This window comes from Zeugodacus cucurbitae, chromosome 3, assembly GCF_028554725.1.
Source record: "Zeugodacus cucurbitae isolate PBARC_wt_2022May chromosome 3, idZeuCucr1.2, whole genome shotgun sequence".
NCBI classification, from domain to species: domain Eukaryota; kingdom Metazoa; phylum Arthropoda; class Insecta; order Diptera; family Tephritidae; genus Zeugodacus; species Zeugodacus cucurbitae.
The window spans coordinates 7,077,428-7,098,301 of NC_071668.1; the positions used below are offsets into that span (position 1 = coordinate 7,077,428).

The following is a 20,874-nucleotide window of genomic DNA, read 5'->3' on the forward strand; positions in this document are numbered from 1 at the left end:
TCCTTCCAACGCATGCCTTGGGTATAAATTTCACACTATCATTCACACTTGAGTTTCGAAATTCGTTAGTTGACTTATATGTGTGCAACAAATCGATGACTATCTTGGCTATTTACTTCTTTCACCTTTTCGACGATTTGTTTTTGTATTTATTTTACAGCTAAGATGGCTATTTTTGTGCATTACGTTGTCGATTGTTGTTGTTGGGTTGGCATTTCATTTTCGCATTTCAGCGGTCAAGTTACAAAATATTCATCATACTTCGCTACCTTCGTAACTATGTCTATCTGTGTGTATGTGCGTGCCTGCGTGTCTATGTCAGCTTTGACAGCTTTGACAGCAACCGCAGTCGTTGACCGCTGCCGCTGTCGGCATTGCGATTATGCCTGCTCAACCAAGCAACTGACAGCGATCGAGTGTTTGTCATTTCTTTATTGTTGTTTTTATATTTCTAACATTACATTTTTGTTGTTGTTGGTCGTATTCCTCTACTCGGCTAACTAAGAGTCTAACATTTCAACCGCGCTTTCTTTTACTTTGGCATTTCGCCGCTTTTGGCAGTTGCTCTGGCAAAAATATAAATTTATTGCTATTGTTGTTGTTGTTGCTTTTGCTTTTTCGGAGCTTTGCTGCCCACTCAGCAATAACACATTTACCTATTTTCTGAAACTTTCTGAATTTTTTTGCGTGAGTACTGCTGTGCTCATTAGAAATATGCAGATTGCTTTAGATTTGCTTTTCATAAAGAAATACATTTTTTTAATTTATTATTTCTATTTTTTTATTTTTAATTTTTTATATTTTTTTTTAATTTTTTTATTTTTATTTTAATTTTTTTATTTATTTTTTTCGGACAAGTCAACCGCTCTTAATTACCTCATTCAACGTTTGTTAATTGTTCAAATGATTCATTAAATATAACACTTCTCGCATAGCTTTCACATAAAATCATGCAAATCTGATTTGCGGATAATGAACTTTCTTCGGTGGTTCAAAGGAAAACATGTCTAAAAATGTTTGCCATAATAGTTATCGATTTCTTCGAATTCATTTATGACTTCAACGAAATTTATACTTCAAAAGCTTCTATTTATTTCAATCTTCTATTTACTTATTGCGCGTCTCGCTTTGAGTAACATACGTAAGCTATCATACTATTCATTTGCCATCACCGTTAGTCGCTGTTAATTGCTGCTTTATCTCTTTCAAGAGTTAATTTTATAGTTCATTTAACATTTCTGAAAGGTCAAGCCCTAGCTCAAGTTGATTAATTTATTCTCTTTCCATTTATATTTCTATTTCTCGCTCAGTGGCATCTTTGTTGTCTGAGATTTAATTGGCTTCTCTTTTTCTTCTCAAATCCAATGCTCGAGTAAGCAACCGATTTCGTTATTGATTCAAACAAATTACATTTTCTTTGGCATTTTTACGCTGTAAGACTTTGCAATTGTTTTAAAACGGTGCTTTGATTTGTTGCTTGGATTTCGCTTTCTTGGAAGATGAAGTATGTTCATGTAAGCAGCCTTTCTTATACTTTTGATTGAAATATGTATAGGTAAGAGTTACTGAATGCCGCAGTGAAGCAGTGAAATATGACTCATATGAGCATATTATTATTAGAAAAGTATGTGGGATAGCAGAAGATATTCTTCACTAGTAAGCAAATGGGCAGAAAGATAATCTAGAGACATCATCTTGGCTTATGGTGTTTAGTAAAGAGCTGTCATTGGGTTTAGTAGAGAGCTAAAGTCATCAGTTTGTGCTTGAAGAAAGCCAGTACTAACGAGCTGATTTCTTTCATTGATTTTCGAACATACGACGAAAATGATCCACTGAGCCTTAGTATTTCTTTTAGATAAAAAAATCTCATTTGATCAAGCAGGTTCGTTGCTTAAGTCTTTTGTCGAAATAAAAATATTCGACATTTTCTTCACTTAAATGATATTTTCAATACCAAAACTGCCAGTAGACTTTAATGTATTAGCAGCACCAATAACAACAATTTATTCATCTTTATTACATATTATAGAAGTCTTACTAAATTCTATAACTAATAGCAGTTCTCCACGCGACTTGTCTCTGTGTGCTCCAAACAATACTAGCCTGATTAAATTTACAACAATAGCGTAGCATTTTTATAAGAGACCATACAAACAAGTACAAAATAATTGCTGCTTTGCTCTTTGAAGACAAGTTATGATTAGAATTGTATTTGAAAGCAAAACCAAATTGTGTCTGCTTAGAAAAATACTATAATTTCAGCGCTTACCAGTCATTGTTGTTGTGTGTTTGCTTTGAAATGCGTTTGAAATACCAAGAATAGACATTTAATCAAACAGTTTATGTAGCAATCTAACGAGTGATGTTTTGTAATCACGCATACACACTTATAAGCATACTAGCATTCAAACAGACGAGTGACTGTAAAGTAGTCGCTTTTATCGACAGGTTTCTTAGCTAAGCCCTTGTAAATGGCTATAGATTAATATGATGCTGTTTGTGTGTGTATTTGTAGACGATTGCAGCAACAATAATGAGTTGTATGCTGTTTGAATGCTTTTGTTGATTTGTCGAAATTGAGTAGCTGCTACTAAAATGGACTGCAGCAGCTCGATGATGTCTGATTTCATATAGAAGTGTGGAGAGAAAAGATGAAGCAAAATAGTTGAAATTCTTTAACTCGTGCTGTGTTTCTTTATTAGACAAATTTTGATTTAAAATGAGAGTTTGGTGTATTAAGACTAGCGAGAATTCTTCAAGTGGAATTAAAAAAAAATATTTCCAAGAAAATCGATTAAAAAGAATTATAAAAAATTTGATTTTGACAAGAGGGCAGCTCTCAAGTAGAAATAATAAAGAAGTGAATTTTATACTTTTCGGTCAAATATCTGATATTTAAAGTAATAGTGATCGAGTGAAAAATTTTTTGGTGTACTAAACACTAGAAAATAGTGATAAATTAAATTAATTAGTTTGAAGCAAGCAAGTTTGTCGCTTAAGTCTTTTGTTAAAATGGGATTATATGGTGAACTGAGCTTTAATCTAATTTTATGAAACTTTTATGGACTTAATAGCTCTATATATGTGGTTCGTTACACTATATTCGTATATTTCTCAATAGAAAATAATTTTCAGAAAATTATAGTAACATCAGAACTGGCGTTGATGGATTTGTAAAATATTTAGTAAACCTCGGATACTAAATATTAATGCTTAAAATCAATTTCTAACAATTTCATCACTCTTCTGAGTTCCAAACCTTATAGAAACACTAAAATCATTGAGATATTCACTATTTATCTATTAATTTCACATTTTCCACACAAAAAAATCATCATTTATGCTACCAACTCTTAATTACAACAAAAAAACTAATAACAGTTATTAGTATCGACTTCCTACATGAAATAGTATTTTTTGAGAAATTAAAATAAATGTAAAATACTTACTGTACTCGAAAGTAGCACTATCCACGTGACTAGTGGCAAAAATATTCTCATTTTTGCTGTAAAGAGAAGAAAAAAAGAAATATACAAAATTAGTTAATTGCAATAATAATGTTCATAAATGTACATATCAGCTATGTAAATAATACAAATTATATAAGAAGTTCGTGTTGGAGTTATGCTATCGCGCAGTAAGCGCATGAGCAGACGTGAGGCTATAAATAAATAAGCTAACATAAGTAGTTGGCAATAACAAAATTGTCGGCAATTATAGACACTTTGATACAACAAAAAAAAAAATTGAAAAAAATAGAAAAAATAGAAAATACATATATTCAGAAAGAATGAAAGTCACTTCACTTCTAAAGCGTTAAGGCAATAAAAATTACAAAGTGGTAATAGAAAAATAAAAATTGAATGAAAAAATAAAAAAATAATAATAAAATTAGCAAAAAGGTAAACAGTCAGTCGAACTGTAGAATATTGTAATTACACATTGAAATTGTAGGGAATTAAAATTTCAAACACGCTTCCGCATGGGCGTAAATACATTACGTATGTCTGTATGTGCAAAAGAACACGCTGAAAAATTTTTAAGTGCCTGAGATATGCACACATGATGAGCAAACAAGCGCAATGGCAATAAAAAATGGAATTTGGAAAAAAAAAAATATCTTTTTTTGAATATGTAAAGTTAAAGCAACTGCCATTACGTGGTTTGTAAAGAGAAAATCAAGAAAAAAATTAAAAAAAAATAAGTTTTTTTTTAATTTTAAATAAAAAAAGTATAAATAATGAAAAAAAATGTAAAAAAAGGTAAAAAAATAAAAACAAAATTTAAAAATAAATAAAAAAAATTATGTAAAACACTTGAAAAATCACAGCTTGACTCTTACAGCCGATAAAAATGTGCGATAGAACTCAAGTGAGAGTCAGCAAGGTGTAAAAAAGTTATAACAACAAATACATTTCGAAAAATATAAAGAAAAAACTACAAGTGTACATTGACATGTTCGCTAAATGTCTGTCCACAACAAGGTAAATGACACCGCAGCGAACTAACTTTATTTATATACATATATACACACATACATATGTACATATACATATAAGACTTTAGTTAAGCATTCCAAGCGAACTCAATGAGCCAGCGGACAGTCAGCTCATCATTAACGCACCTTTGTGACAGAAGGCTAATGTCAACGAGGCGGCTAGTATGCCTGCTTCTATATATATATATGTGTGTGTGTGCTTGTGGGAAATTTATCATAAACAACTACAAATATATATGAACAGTTTTGTTGTAAACCGCAGTAGTGGCTGACAGGCCAATTGAGCGCTGCAGGAAATTGTCGCTGATGAGTCTAGCGGCCTCATGATTGACAGTTAGCGGTACATATAAATGACTTCGTGTGTTTGTTCTCTACACTGCTTGACAATCTTTGCGCTGCTATTTGAAATGTTTTGTAGAAATGTTGTGTGTTTTTTTCGCTCATTTTTCTCCCTCTTTTGTACTTTCTTCAACTGCTTTTTTCTTTCCTTTTTCATTGCTCTTCACTTTTAATTCGCTCGCCATCATTCGTCATTTGTCAATGCACGCTATAATGAGGAAGTACGCGCGCTGGCTTATCACAAATCATGTATCTAATGATGGGTTGTATTTATTGCGGCGTTTTGTTAAACATTTAGTTGGGAGAGGAAGCGTTGGAGGTTTTTCTCACACAATTATTATTTGTTTCTTTTTTTTTTGATTTATGTCGTTTTTGCGTGTACTTTGTGGCGATTCTAATTTGTAGATAAATGTAAGGGTATATTTGGTTTGATATTAAGGAATATAAAAATATTTGTACGTTAGTGATTTTTAAGGTTATGTTTGCTAATAATGTTTGTTGTTTTTTTCCTGATTACAATTTTTTGACATTTGGGTAGCTAAATTTTTTCAGAAAAAGTGTACTTTGGGCGTATAAAACCAGTATTTTACTTTATAAGAGAAAGTGAAATGGAAGAAACAAAGCTTTCAAAGCTTTGAAGGATCTTTTTCAGAGCTTTCATATTCACTTTTAAAAAGCTTGTTGGTTCTTGTTTACAATTTTACTATATTATTTGCGAAATTATCTTTCGAGATAAAGAGAAAATATATATATATCAGAGATCTGCATTGAGTAATAATGAAATTAGTACACTAACTCATGAGCCAAACAAATTTGTGTAAATGAGTACTAATTCTAATATCAAAAATCACTAAGACTCATTTCCACCAAACCAAAAAAAACTCATTGTATTTCTACACTTATATGTGCCGTCAATTTATGACTCAAACGAGTTTATAGTAACAATTTGATTTTACTCACTTGTTCATTGGTCACGATGAAAATAAACTTGAATGAGCTCGCTACACTGATCGGCATGAGTGGAATTGCGACTTCGTAGCTGAGCACGAAAGTAAAGATACCCAGTGAGAACTTTGTCACATTACATGTTTCATTATTTCATTGAACATGCATTTTCGTGCGTCTTTTTTTATTTTCAATATATTACTATTAAAAGAAATATATTAGAACCTAAAAGTATTAACTTTACTGTCATTAATTAACTTAAAACATTGAATGTAATACACGACATCAAAGAACAAAACACATCGTTAGTCATTTCCCGCAGGGCACTTTTGCCTAGTGGCGGCACAGCCTTCGTCAGTTTTACTTTGATCATATTCGTATCACTAATTCATTAGCTTTACTATTGGTGTTTTTTTGATGGTATGGCTCATTTTGGTTTGACTTGTCTGAATTATTGGCTCATGAGACAATTGAGCACTTCAACGATACATATGAAGAGAAACTTACTCATTATTTATGCTCTCGCTTTGTGTGCTGTGCGTAAATGTGTTTTAGTGGATCTTAGTGTTTGATGATTTTTGACTTATATGCACTAATACAATTTGTTGTGTTACTCAACAAATGACTCAAAAAATGGAATAATTGCAGTTCTCTGATATATATTATTTCCTTTCACTTGTCGAATCACATTTGAATATTTTTTAAAAAATTTATTTCCATTAAAACCATCTTCTTTCGCATTTCGCAAAAGTGTAAGCTTCAAATTATCATTTGATCAGATTTGAACGGGCTTTCTCCTCTCTTCTTATGCTTTTTATTATTTATTTCTTTTAAATATTTCTTTGCACTGACATCTTCGCAAAATCTTGGCCACTCCTAAAGCTATCCAGCGAAAACTCACTGACTCGAGCATGTTAAACCATTAGCTACTTAATCAGATTGAAATTTCATTGCTGTCAATATCGCTGGCTTATATCGCTCGCATGACACACTGATTTTGAGTACTTGTATGACTTAGTTAATGGAATTCAAGCAATTTAAATAAGAAAAAATTAAACTTTGAATTATTTGGAAGAAGATCGAGAAGAAAAATGAGATCATTCACAGTAGCAAATTCTTTCGAAGTTCTCTACCTCCTTGTGGTTTGTGTCACGAATGCAAATAAATGTTGAGTGAGCTTGATTTGAGGATAGAAATTCTTTCAAAAGAGAAATATTATTGAAAACTTTCGAACAGATAGGTTTTATATAACAAAATCCAAATAATATTCAAGAAAGTAAGATAGCATGAAGTTCTGGCTAAATGCATTCACATAGGTCTTGATAGCTTGCAGACTACAATAAGAGTTTCTGCCTCGATTTATGGACTCTTTTAGTCAGTTTTGAGTAGATTTTTTTTAATTATTGCTCAAAATACGCTTTAAAGTACCGTTAAACCGCAATTAGTATTAAAAAGTAGTCTTCTTTGTATTGCCAAAAAACTTTCAAGTCGGTATAATTAATTGACAACCAACCGCAAAGCATAAAATATATCAATTTGCAATCGCAAAAATACAACAACAAGACTACACATGCAACTCAAAATATCCTTTCTCTTTTAAATGTCTGTTCACCGGCATCCAACTGAAACGTTTAAGTGCTTAGATAAGAGCGCAGAAATCAAAATCGATTGACACAAAGCACACACAGCACACGAAAGAAAAAAATATGAAAAATATCAGTCACGCAGCAACGAGCTACTTGCCGCATGTGGCACGCACAAACGTTCGAAAATCGCACAAAGCCGCGCTGTAACAAATGGCGTGCAGGCAAATAAGCGATCGCCCGGCGGCCAACAAACGGTCCAATTGGTGCGTGTGCAATTTTTCTGCGAAAGCGTTGTGCGCATCCGCAACGACGGCGCAACAGCAGTGAGCGATGTGATTTATTTCGAGTAGCAAAATAAAGCACAGTGAAAAATGTGCGCTTGTCAGGCATTTAATGCGTAGAAAGCATGAAGTGCGAGAGACCCCGTGAGCTGGTGGGTGCGCGTTGGCGGAAGGAAGGGTGGTGAGTTGGATAGAAAAAGCAACAATTTTTATAAAAATAAGAAACACGGTGCTTTGGACATTTGTTGAAAGAAACAGCACTGCGTCACTAAGGCAAAGCTATACTAGATCAGCCACTGACAACCCGCAGTCCTGTGGCAAGCCCTTTCAAGCGACAGCGCGACAGTTTGATATTGAAAAAGTGTTATTAATTAGTCAAAGCGTTACGCAGCTCTATCAATTAGCCGATACTAAATTACAAGATTGAGTGCGGGCGCTGACGGTAGCCGGATAAAATGCAGGGTTTTGTTGTGAGCTGCCAATTGCCGCCGACATTCAAGTGATAGAGCTAATATGTAGCGGCTTGTGGAAGGTCGGCGCCCTTACCTCAACCTTCACCGCCAGACAAAAGACTTAAACAACGCACTTGTCATTTGATAACAACTCGCTTATTGATGACCTTACATTGGTAATTTGCATGCGTTTGGACGGCATGGACGCCGAGTGCAGGGCTTGTAAGTTGCCACAATGTAAATTTATACTAGAAGTGTATGTATATAAACTTTATGTAAATTTATACTTAATAAGTAATTCCAGCAACTCATTTAAAAGTCATAAAATCTACCGCACAATGGGTTGGTGGTTGAAAAGGGCGTGCATAATGTGGAGTAGTTAGCAAGAAAGTGTACAAAAATATTAAAAAATAATAAAAACACAAACTAATAAATGGATATTATTCAGTAGTAGTTTTTTAGGGTGTGCTTGACAATAAAGCGGGCTGGCACGTAGCGCTACTGAAGTACATGATATTGCCTTTATGAATGCTTTGATTGATTTCTGATTGACCGCAAAAGGCGTAAACATTGAATGGAATGAGTAAGCTGAAAGTTAAAAAAATATATATATTTTTTTCATAATGAAATCCAGATAGGTGGCAACATAATAAAAATAACAAAAATTTACTTATTAGCTAATTTTTCTTTAAAATTTGCCTTACATCATATATAATTTTATATGATAAAGGCAACTATACTGGCGGAAAAGCTTCCGCTAGGTGGCGCTATTGCCAAAAATCGTATTTTTGATTAAAAAATATATAAAAATAATATTAAAAAATTATTTAAAATTTGTTGATTAAACAACATCAAATTTTAAATTAAAATTAATGAAATTAAAATTAAACTTTATTTTTTTTAAACTAATTTTTATTAATCAATTTTTAATTTTAAAAATACTAAAAAATTATTAAATAAAAAACATTAAATTTTAAATTAAATTAAATTAATTTTAAAATTAAAATTAAACTTGTTTTTTTATTATTTTATTTCTATTAATTACTATTTAATTTAAAAATAATAAAAATTTATTATTTAAAAATATAAAATTTTAAATTAAATTTAATTAATTTTAAAATTAAGATTAAACTTGTTAATTATTTTTTATTAAATCAATTAAAAATTAAAATTATTTTTTTTATTTTATTTCGACATTTTAAGGTTAGGAGTAAAAATTTGTATTTTCATTTAAATAAATATTTAATTAATTTAAAAAAAAATATGGTTAATTTTTTATTTAAAAATATATGTAATATTTAAAATAAAAAAATTTAATTTGATTTTTGAAATACAAAAAAAAATATTTAATTTTTAAAATTAAAATTCCTAATTATTTTTAAATTTTTTATTCAATTATTCTATATTTCCAAAATATATGCATTAAATATTATAATATTTTTTTGTTGTTCTTACAACCTTTATTTTATTTTTTATTTTTTATTATTTCATTTTTTTTTTATTTTTTATTATCATTTTATTATTTTGTTCACTTTTATTTCGCTTTTTGTTTTTTGAAATAAATTAAATTCGCATTTAATTTTCGCCTTTTCGCTATATACATTTATTCTCATTATTTCAACTTTTATTGCACAATATTTAGCATTTAGCTATGCGCAAAACACACAATTTGGCCATAAAGTGAGTAATGTTGGCAAATGGAAATGGTTTACTAATGATTTTCTGTCCGTCCATCACGTTCGAACGCTTGCATTTCATAAGCTTTGCGCCGTGTCTGCGTGATTGGCGGCATATAAATGGTAGCACACCCAACAAAACGAAAACAACAGCAAACGAATTGCAATACGAAAAGACCTTGAGACGCACAGAGTGGCGGTTTTTAAAAAGGTGTTTGCTCTATATTTGCTTGCAGTGTTGCCAAGTGGATGGGGAGTATTTAGTAGAAAATAGAAGTAAATAAAAACCGGATTGATAGAGGGAATATACATACATAATTTAGTTTAGAATAAAAGTGTGGTTTAGTTAGAAGGAAATGCTTTTAGAAAAATTTCAAATTCAGAAATCAGAAATTTAAGTTGAAAATCCGAAATTAAAATGTTTTTGAGATCACTTAAAGAAAAAAAATTAAATTAATTAATTTAATTATGAAGTCGTCAATCACTCCTGACTGAACAGGAATCAAATAAAATTTAGACAAGGCAATAAATTAACTTTGGAGTTATAATAAATAAGTTCTACAAACTTCTAGAAACCTGAAATATATCATTTGAAATGCAGTGCTTGCATAAGCTCGCTTAAGAAGTATCTAGATACAGTTATATAGCGACATTTTGCGTCTTCTCTTTTTTCTCACAATTTCGAATTATTTACTCACAGTTAAATAAAATAATGATCTCATCACTAACCATTTTAGTTAGTTTGCCAATTTGGTGATATTTATTTTCCTTAAAGACGGACGCTAATTTTACGTAAACAGTTATACAAACACAAAGAAAGAGGCCAAACAAATGACATTGTGTTAATTTATGCAAAGCAAAGTGTATAAAAATGGAAAAAGTTGTTGAAGTGAGTTAAATAAGCAACCAATAATACAAAAAAATATATTTTTTTAGTAATATTAATAAAAATATAGTAGAAATTAATAATAAAGATATGCAAATTGCATTCGCATTCATTCAAATGTCTTTTGTTGTGCAAAAGAAGTGTGAAAAAATATATTTTTCATAATAATAGTGTCACTGCTTTCAAAAGCGGAATATCAATGCAATAAAATCATGTTTCAGTTTTTGAAAACACTATTTTTATTAACCGCTTTTTCTATATTATTAATTAGTTATCTAATTTTCAAGGTTTAATTCGATAGTTCAACATACTAGTTCTTATTTAGCCAATATGACTATGAGTATAGTCAGCTCTTTACCGAGTAACATGTTCTTCTAGTGCAAACTAATAATTACTAAGGCTAGTACGGCGAGGTGTTGGAATATTAAAAAAAGACAAATTCAGCTTTCGAAAGTCAGCTGTCTATATGGTTGCCTGTTGCAATATTGAAATATGCATTCATGCAGCAAGGCAAGTGTTAACTTAATTGAGTGATCATTGAGTGGTGTGGCAAGCACAAAAGAATTATTACAAAAAATAAATAAAATTATTCTCTGGTACCCTGAACGCACGCCAAGCTTCAGCTGATAAACTTTTACAGTGCTCCTAGGCTGCACAGGGAAACCAAGTCTGTGAACATTTAGAGTAAAAAAAAAATCCAAAATTCTTAGGGCACTTATATTATTTTCACCTAATTTTTTTCGCAAATTTTCCGTACATTTTTGCAGCAGCCACAGTGGTGTCTAATCATGATTTGTTCAAGTGTTTGAGCCTTTCAAAGAAAAATAATATGCTTATGCAAGCGCCTTGAAAGATTTCACCACTTAGTTGCATGGGTTTTTTTATTTACAGCTGCTTAGTACACACATTCTCTTTGGGTTCTTAGGCGTTTATTAGATTGCGAGCGTAGGTTTGCAAGAATATGAGCCAAGTATGGGTTAGTCGCATTAATTTCTGATTTGTTTTACAGATTTTTATTGCCTCACTGTGGTTGTGGCAGCCACTGCTGAGTTCTCACTGCAAAATATTGCCTTTAACTACTTCTAAGAAACTTCCAAAGATTGTTCATCAAATTGAGCTAAGAAAGTTGTTAGGCAACACCCCTTACAAAAGACGCTATGGCAAAATTATGATTTAATAATGGGTTTGAGAAAAATTTGTTGGCAGTTGAAGAGTAAAAAATATATAAAAAATAAGGTGTGAAAAAAATAAATATAAAAGAGAATTTTACAAAAATAATGTTCGTATATGTAGATTGCAAAAATGCGGTTGAGAAACCACTAAAAAAGAAGATTATGTTTATTTTTGAAAAAAAATAAAATATTTCAAAAATAAATAAAAAGTAATATATTAAATTTTAACAAAAAAATGTTTGAAATTTTTTTTACAAAAAATAAGAATAATTTTCCTAAAAAAATATTTTATAAAAAATAAAAGTTTCATAAAAAATATTTTTTCACAACTTTTTCCTACCATCTTGCTGTTATCAACAACATTTCAGTTGCAATTGCCAAAAATCCACACAAAAACCAAATTGAGCACACAAAAGACTTAAGCGACAAACCTGTTTACGAAAAACGGCATGAACTTGACAACAAAAATTTAAATATTTGTTGTTGTGAAGACAAATTACTTTTTTTTGCATTCTGCGACAATACAACAGCAACAAACAACAACATGCTATGTGCAGACAGACAAATAGTTGTACACACGGTTTCTCGCGACTTTTCACGAAATGCAGGAAATCCAGTTGGCCAACAAAAAATGCGTGGCAAAGCGTATACAAAACAAAGAATGGCTGCAAAGAAATAAGAACAAAAACAACGAAAATTGTTTGTAAGACAAAAAGAAAGCACCGCGCTGCATAAATAAGAAATAGGTGAGATTTCCGGTTTGTAAGGCGTAATGTTTTCCATTTAGCTGCCACACTTGTGTGTGTGTGAGTTTGTGTGCAATTGCATGTGGCAAGGAAGCAACACCGCCGCTCGCATAGCATAAACAATGAGGTTTGCCTGCTAGCCAGCAGTGTAGTGGTGGTGGCTATTTGGTCGGCATGCCGTGGCCGACAGGAAGACCGCTTTGTTGCCGGTTTGTTTAAGAAGGCGCTGGAAAACAAAGGAAAAACCAGCATTCCACAGCTGGAGTCAAATGCATTTTGTGTTGCTTTTGTTTGCTGCCTCTTTACTACTGCTGCGCTGGCGCGCTGTTCGAATGCATTTTGTGTCTTGTGCGCCGTCGATTTGCTGCTATTTTTAATTCAATGTTGCACAAACAGCAATCAATCGCTCATTTAACAACGCTTAAGCGATTGTGCACATATGTGTGTATGTGTGTTTGTTTGTAAGCATGTAAGCCAGTCATTCACCTGCCGCCAGCAGTCAACGGTCAGTCCGTCTGCCAGTCAGCCAGCAAGCCAAGTTTAGACCAAACCACTTGCAATCATTGTTGGCCATAATTTTTTATTACAAAGCGCAAACGGCTGCCTCTACCTCTCCACCGCGCCACATTGCAATGTTGTTGTTGCTACACTCGTGTTCAAATTTTGGTCCCTGCACTCTGCTCGCCTAATAACCTGTCACTCGTTTGCCATTTACCAAATGCAATGCGATTTATTTGTGTGCGAATTACCCACTTCTGTCCGCTTTGTTGTTGCATTTGTAATTTTTTGTATTATTTTTTAAGATTTTTCATTGCTTTTAGCGATTTATTATGATTTTTTGCTGCATTTTATTGTTTGTTTAAACTCGTTTAACTAGTTGCGACTGACCATTGTGGCGATTTATTGTCTAAATGTAGAAACGTGTACTAATAAAATTCAGTAAAAAAATGAAAAGAAATAAGTAAATCTAGCAAATTATTGTGTTAAAAACAAATATATAAAAAAATGTATAAATTTTTGCAAACATGTTATGCCAAGCAACCAAGCGCAATTATCATAGCAAAAGCTTCCATTGCAGCATCTTCAATTTATTTCGCGCAATAAATTCGCCATTGCTTTAATTTGCCAACCTGTTTGCAAGGCAAATGCGATGCAAAAATATGCAGCGAGGCAGTGACATTGATAGCTGTTATAGATTTCCAACTGGACAGTAGTACAACAGATCGTTTTGATAACGAGTCGATAATATGTTAAAGGGAACATAAGGGCCACTTGGCGTGAGAAAAGTAAAGCAAAGATGCGTAGGCTGTTGAACATGTATTTATTTTGTGGAAATAGTAAGGAATCTTCTATCGAAGATATGTGTTAAATACTTTAATATAGTTATTGTAGCATATAAACGTAGGTGGAAAGCCATTGGTTCCAGAATATGATAGTTCGTAGATCACCGATTCTCGATCGTTCGATATTGAGTTCAATTATGATCAATGATCAACTCCTACGTTGATCTTTATATATCATAGATTATCTGTCAGAAGATTAGTTTATAGAACATTGAATATGGATTACGAACCATCGCTTACACATATTATCTTGTAATGATAACACATCGATCATAGATCGTAGAATGAAGATCACTAAGGAGTAGTAGAAGTTGTAGATCATAACATTTGATTATGAAAGATGACAGATCATATATACTAAACAGAAAATAGTTTAGAAAACATATATGAATTTACATATCATAGATCATATATCAAAAAGCCGATCTCATCGATGTAGATCACCGATCAAGTGAAATTCACCTACGACCAATAGATTGAATAGGAAGTTATAGACCTCAAACCGAAAATTATTTATATTGCTTAAAACTGATGTCTTAGACCTTTGTGACCCTAAGCCTTTATGCTCTGTCCTAAAATTGTTATATCATCAGATCGTCGATCACAGGTGAACGTGAGTAAGAGATCAGAAATCAAGAAAACTTCCTATAAAGCGCGAGAAGTCTTAGATAATAGACATAATTCTTACTCTCACATTACCGTAGACCAAATATCTGCCGATTGGATTGAGAACCCCTGACATTTAAAAAAAAATAAACAATTCGAGCTACGAAAAATTTGCTTCAAATACCAAAGTTGATATTTTACGTCCACCAACTCAAAGGAGTGCCTTTTAAATGTCAAGGTGCTTACACTAGTACGTGAAACACATGCAGCAGAAAAAGCACAGTTACCATAATGCAAATGTAAATTTTTCACACACAACTCACAACTCGGACAGCGTGCCATTAAAAAACGAATATTAAGCTGAACTTCCTCTCACAATTGCCAGCATCGCATGCAACTCATTAAAAAGCCATTAATCAGTGGCCAATAAAAGCGGCGTTGTTAACGGGAATATGTGGCGCGGAGGCTAACCAGTTGCGCTGCATGAAGGCCACAAGCGAATATATAACTGTGCATACATATACTCCCAGCTAGTTTCAATGCATCTGTTCACCCATATCTCTCGCGCATGTCGAAAATGATTTTATTTTGATTTTTTCTGACCACACTCGCCACTCGAGTTGTGTACAAAAATTTTAATGAAGTAATGAGACGAGTGTCAGAATTGTAGCATTTTTTTGCGCTGATTGCTACAACAGATTGATGGTGGCTGCCACATTCTTGCATAAATACATATGTTATATATGCTTAATTCTTGTTTTTTGCTATTATTGTTGTTGCTGTGATGATGTTAAGTTTTTTACGGATGCTGCATATGTTGCACTGTTGTTCAATATGCTTGCAACGTACTTGTCAGCTTGTAACTCTTGTTCGCTCGTTATGCTCATCAGCGTATAGTGTGTGAATGCGCGAACAGGAATATGCCGCAGAATATTAAGTTTAAAAGAAATTAACACGGCCGCAATCGATGCCGATCAGGCACAGGTGGTTTGAGTTGATGCGCCGATGGTAGGTGAGAGGGCGGTGGCAGGGTATCATGCTAAGCGAGGTGGGAAGTAGTTGAAACGGTGATGGTGTAGTTGTTCAATCTGGTGAGTGTGAGACGCTGGGTGGACACTGAGAGATATTTATGAATTTAACCATATTTTTGTAACTTTTTTATATCGATATTTATCGATTACTTTTACATATTCGTTAGTAAAATTATATATATCTCATTATCTCTATTTAGGAATAAATTTTTGAGAGTTATAACATTACTTTTAATCGTTAGTTGTCGTTTATTTTTTCGATAAATATCGTTTGGATTTTCGATAACTATCGATTTTTTTTTATTAATATTTTAGTTGATTTTGTTTTATTTTTTCTATAAATCTCTAATGAAATGAAGTTATGTTTTCGATAAAAAATATCGATATTTTTGTATGTATATTATCGATATATCGAGTGATGAAGAAATTGTGGAATTGATATATTTGCAAATAATTGAGTTGATATACACTTCGTAGTTTAATATTTCCATATTTTCGATAGACATTTGAAATCCATTCACTGAGTATGATAAAAAAGTCGAAAGATATCAATTTCGAAAATTAGATAAATCATCAAAAATAAATAAAAACGCTGTAAATTGCATTATATGAAATATTTCTGGTGTCAGTTTGCTCACTATTCTTCGCTGTTTTTAAAACGAAAAATTTTTCATATCGACCTTGAGTTTGAGTTTTCGATAAATTTATTAAAAATTAAAAAATGTAAAATATCTCAGTGTAACCGCTGAAACTTTGAGAATTAAAAATGAAACAGGAATCACTAAAAATAACAACAACAAAAATGCAACAACAGCGAGATCCATTACATTACGGTGTTGACAACTGTGCTCACGGTGCATGAAGCGCATCACAGCTGTCAAGTTAAATGAGTACTCGCTATATAAATATTGAAATGTATATATGTATGTAATTATATATAAAATATACATACAATAATATGAAAATCAAGAAGCGCCACAAGCCAATAAGGATTAAAAAATCTAGAAGAAGAATAGCGATTTTTTTAGTAAAAACAAATGAGCTGGTACCATATTCTTCAAAAATAAATAGTAAAAATCAACGAAAATAATATATCAATGAAGTGTAAATGAAAAATTTGCATTTGCTTATATAAATATAGTCTTCATGCACACAAATATTCTAGACTGAGCCGCATTAATATTTTGCGCACGGCACTTCCGCCTTGTTAACAGCGCTTCTTTGAGTAAATACAGCTATTATATATATATAGCTATACATATATAAATAAATTTCGATATGTGTTAATGTATGCAAGGCAGTCTTCAGTTGATGGTTTTCATGACTCAACGCATAGAAACGTTCGGATGTCAAGGCGATAGCAAAGTAGTTTTCTTATATGAGTCATTAAATATCATATCTGAGAGTTTATTAGTATTTCATCTACTTTTTTTATTCATCTAAAATAAACCACTCTGCGGTAGCAAAACTTTAGTGAAAGACCACTTTATCTCAAAAATATCGCATTTTTAATGACTATTATGGGTCTCGGGCTATGCGCAGTGTCTAAATTATATTAATTTTCCAAAAAAAATACTAAAAAATATTTTTATTATAATAATCCCTATTGTTGCAACTCGCTTACGTCATAAAGCTATGAAGTAACAGTTCAACACATGCAATCAAGGTCAAATCAATGTCATAAATATCTATCGATCTAAAAACAGAAAAAAGAAAACGAACAACGATCCCGTTTAAACGCCCACAAGCGAAGAAAACCAATCCCTGTTGGTTCCGCATTCCAGCGAAGAACGAAGCTTCATCACAACAACAACACTTTCCAGCAACATATAGTCAACAAAGCGTTGAGTTAGGAGTTTACATATATTTGAAGGCTGCAAGCAATAAAATGCAATTAAATTGATTGGCTTCACGGCCACTGCTTACAAGCAAAGAAAACTCAAATAAGAAGAGTAGATATTTCTTTTTTTTCAAATTTGTTGTTTTTTCAGTTTGCTGGTTGCAACATTGCAACAACCTGTTGCTGCGAAATCGCTTACTGTGCTACTTCTGTCAATAATTCGCTAATCCGAAACCCATCAACGCTTACTAAGACACCAACGAAATGTGCGCGAAGACGCCACCACTAAAGGAAAATTGCTGCAAAGGAAAATTAAATGCTTTTAAGCCGCTACAAACTGGTTGCAAAGCATTCGAGTGTGTATGTGTGTCTGTGTGTTGCTGCAACTTTGTGCAATAACAGTCAATTGCAAAACAAATGAAAATGAGAAATATCAAGCTTAGACTGCGATAGCTAAGCGAGAGGCGAGCTACTGCTCTGTTAACTATATACAGCTATACTCTATGTCTGTTTGTATGTTTGTTTGTATGGGTGTGCAAAAGTTAGCGCGAGTAGGCGCTCCACAACCCACCAGCCGCTGCAGTCTTGCAGATAAAAAACTGTCCGTCGCTTGTGTTGTTGTAGAGTTCTTTTGCAGCATTTGTTGTTGTTGTTGTCTTTTTTCGCTGCTACTGCTGCTGGCTATATTGCATTTCTAACTGTTTAACTGTGCAATCAAGTGCAGCAGCAGCAACAACAACAACAAATACAACTGTTTTAGCATAAAACAACGTTAGTGTTGCTGTTGTTGTTGCTATAATTTATTTATTTATTTATTATTGTTATTTTTGTATTAGCACCAATGCCACTCTCGTAAGCGTTCGCTCGCCGCGAGTAAAAGTAGTCGTTAGTCGTTTGTTGTTGTTGCTATTGCTGTTGCCGCGCTTGGGCTGCTGCTACTTTCAAATCGGCAAACAAGTTGCATGCCAACAAACGGTTTGCCACGCTTGCACAGTTGTGTGCAGTTCTTTGGCAGTTTATTACTGCAGTGCAGGCACACATAGACACTTGCAGTCTCATAGGAGTAGTGTTGTTAAAAATTAGATAAAATGTTGAGAGTGTGTGTGTGTGTTGAGTGAAGAGTGAAGAGAAGTGCACCGGTTTGTTCAATGTGTTGCATGTCTCTATGTATTTGTTTTTATTACGAACTGAAATTTTTAGTTCCACGTGAATTTTGTTGTATATTTGTGATCGTATTTCTTGCTGTTTTTTTTTTTAAGGACTAAATCATACTGGGCGCATGCGCACAGCCTATGAACTGGAGTTTTGACTTTTTAAAGAGGAAATGGAAAATTAGAGATTTTAGAATCTTTTTCTTTCTTTCTTTTAATTTTGGACCCTCACTAATCTCGCTGAAAGAAATAGTTTGGAACCAAAGCTACAAGAAATTGTGCTATACTTAGACTGAAGCGGTCTGAAATTGTCTCTGATGTTGTTTTTGTTGTTGTCGACACATATAATAGTTCTCAAATAATATCGATGAATGCTGAGCAAGCAGCTAGATGTAAGTTTGGACCTGTTTTGGTTGCATTGACTCGATAGTACAGGTATAGAGACCCTTTAGGCGACTGGTTTGTAAAGAATTGTTAATAGCGGAACTCGTAAGGTACTAAAGAGTGGTAGAGGGTTTCATTTTTCGAAAGTACTTTGCTGAAACTCCTCTTGCTTTTATTAGATAAACTGAAAGCATTCTTAGTCTTTGAGGTGATGTGAATTGTTTTAGAATTTTTATAAATCAATCACTATAGGTCCTATATGCATTTGATAAACTCGATTGAAGTGAATAAATTTGATTCTGGATCTCATAGAGTTTACACTTGCTCGACTCGTTTGACTATGGAAGCTTTCCAAAGCTTGTAGCAGAGCTTTTGTAACAATTTGTGAGCAAAGTGAAGAGAGGTTGGCCTGAAAGACCAGAAGCCTTAAAAGATATACAGATTTTTCAGTGGAACTAATATTTTCGGTGAGCGAAGTGGATAGAGGTTGGCCTGACAGACCAGAAGCCTTAAAAGAGATACAAATTTTTCAGTGAAAGTAATATTTTTGGTGGCAAGGTGCAATCTGTGAACGTATGTGTTATCGAAATTTTCCCGAAAATTTTTTCAGACAACCAAAATCAGATTTAAGACCCGGAAATTTAATATACAGTGTCTATTTCCTAGTACGATGCTAATCAGCATGTGTATCTATTAGTTTTTACTGCATGACTGTTTTTAAAAATGGCTTTAGCATACCAAATCCTTCCTAATATCTATACATTTCAATAAAAAATTTTTTTTTTTTTTGCTGAATTATTCCTAGAATCATACGAAATGTCAAATAAATTCAACACCCTCAAATAAAAACTATTACTCAACTGCTACAGCTATTCGATTTTCAGTCACGTTTCAGCTACACACACACATACTCATAAATGTATGCCTGCCTTTCAAAGTGCTACCAGCGCGTGTGATTAAAATCACAGTTAATGCAACTGATATATTATTTTGCTGAAATTGATATGCGACCCAAAGTGAGCTATCGCCGCAAAATCCAAATAAGCATGTACACTTGTCATTATATGCGCGTAGTATCGATAGTTGTTGTAGCTGTAAAAGAGATACGCATCTACATGCAGACATGGAAATATCTATAACTATATATTAACGGTGTGTACAACTGCTGCTTGCGCACACATAGCGTTGCCTACCGTTTTTGTTGTTGTTCTTTTGCTGCTTCTTTCTTTTTCAGCGACGATCATTTGCCCACTTTGAGAGCAGCAATGATGTTTTCAAGATCATAACAAGCTGATAATGAAATTAGACATGACAGTTAAAAAGGTGCATTTGTCTGCCTACTAAGTAGCCAAAGCGAGATGTGTTCCAGCACACACACAGCGATGGAAATATGCGAAACATTGTAGATACTTAGATAGCTGACAGTGAAGACAAAAGGCGGAAAAAGAATAAAAATAAATAAAAGTCAGTCAATAAAGGATACTTAATGCTGTCGCGCGCTGAAAGCTGCCTTATTTATATACAAATATAAATAAATAAAATCTGCTGCTTTAACTTTCAATACCTTTGCTCACACGTATTTACACACACATATATATACTTTTATTTTTAAATCCCCGCAGTCGCACTGAAATATGCAAGGACATTTATTTGTTTTGTTTTTGTTGTTGCTGTTGTTTTCGGCATTGTGTGAGCGGTGTATAAAGATATCCACTAGTTTGACTACAAGATTAATATGCCTTCAGTAGGGTAGCGTCATCGCCTTGGCAGCACTTGAGCTCTACTACTTACAGTTCAACTGCTTCTTGCTTACATATTACAATTGGTTTGTTGTAGTCTCGTATTGTTTTTGTTGTTGTTGCGACAGTTGTGAAGTGAAAAAATTGTGCCTGTGAAACAATAAAGCATAAATAGCTTCATTTGTGTATGCCAATAATA

General features: G+C 32.9%; 1 protein-coding gene across 18 annotated transcripts in view; it reads right to left on the reverse strand.

Moving 5' to 3' along the window:
* The window catches only part of LOC105219831 (uncharacterized), a 184,947-nt gene that overhangs the window by 123,818 nt on the left and 40,255 nt on the right, over positions 1-20,874 (reverse strand). For all 18 annotated transcript variants that reach the window (XM_054227171.1, XM_054227172.1, XM_054227176.1 and 15 more), the window contains one exon: positions 3,450-3,505. In XM_054227171.1, the coding sequence (XP_054083146.1) occupies positions 3,450-3,500 (51 nt within the window). In that variant the 5' untranslated portion in view covers positions 3,501-3,505. The remainder of the gene's footprint in view (positions 1-3,449; positions 3,506-20,874) is intronic.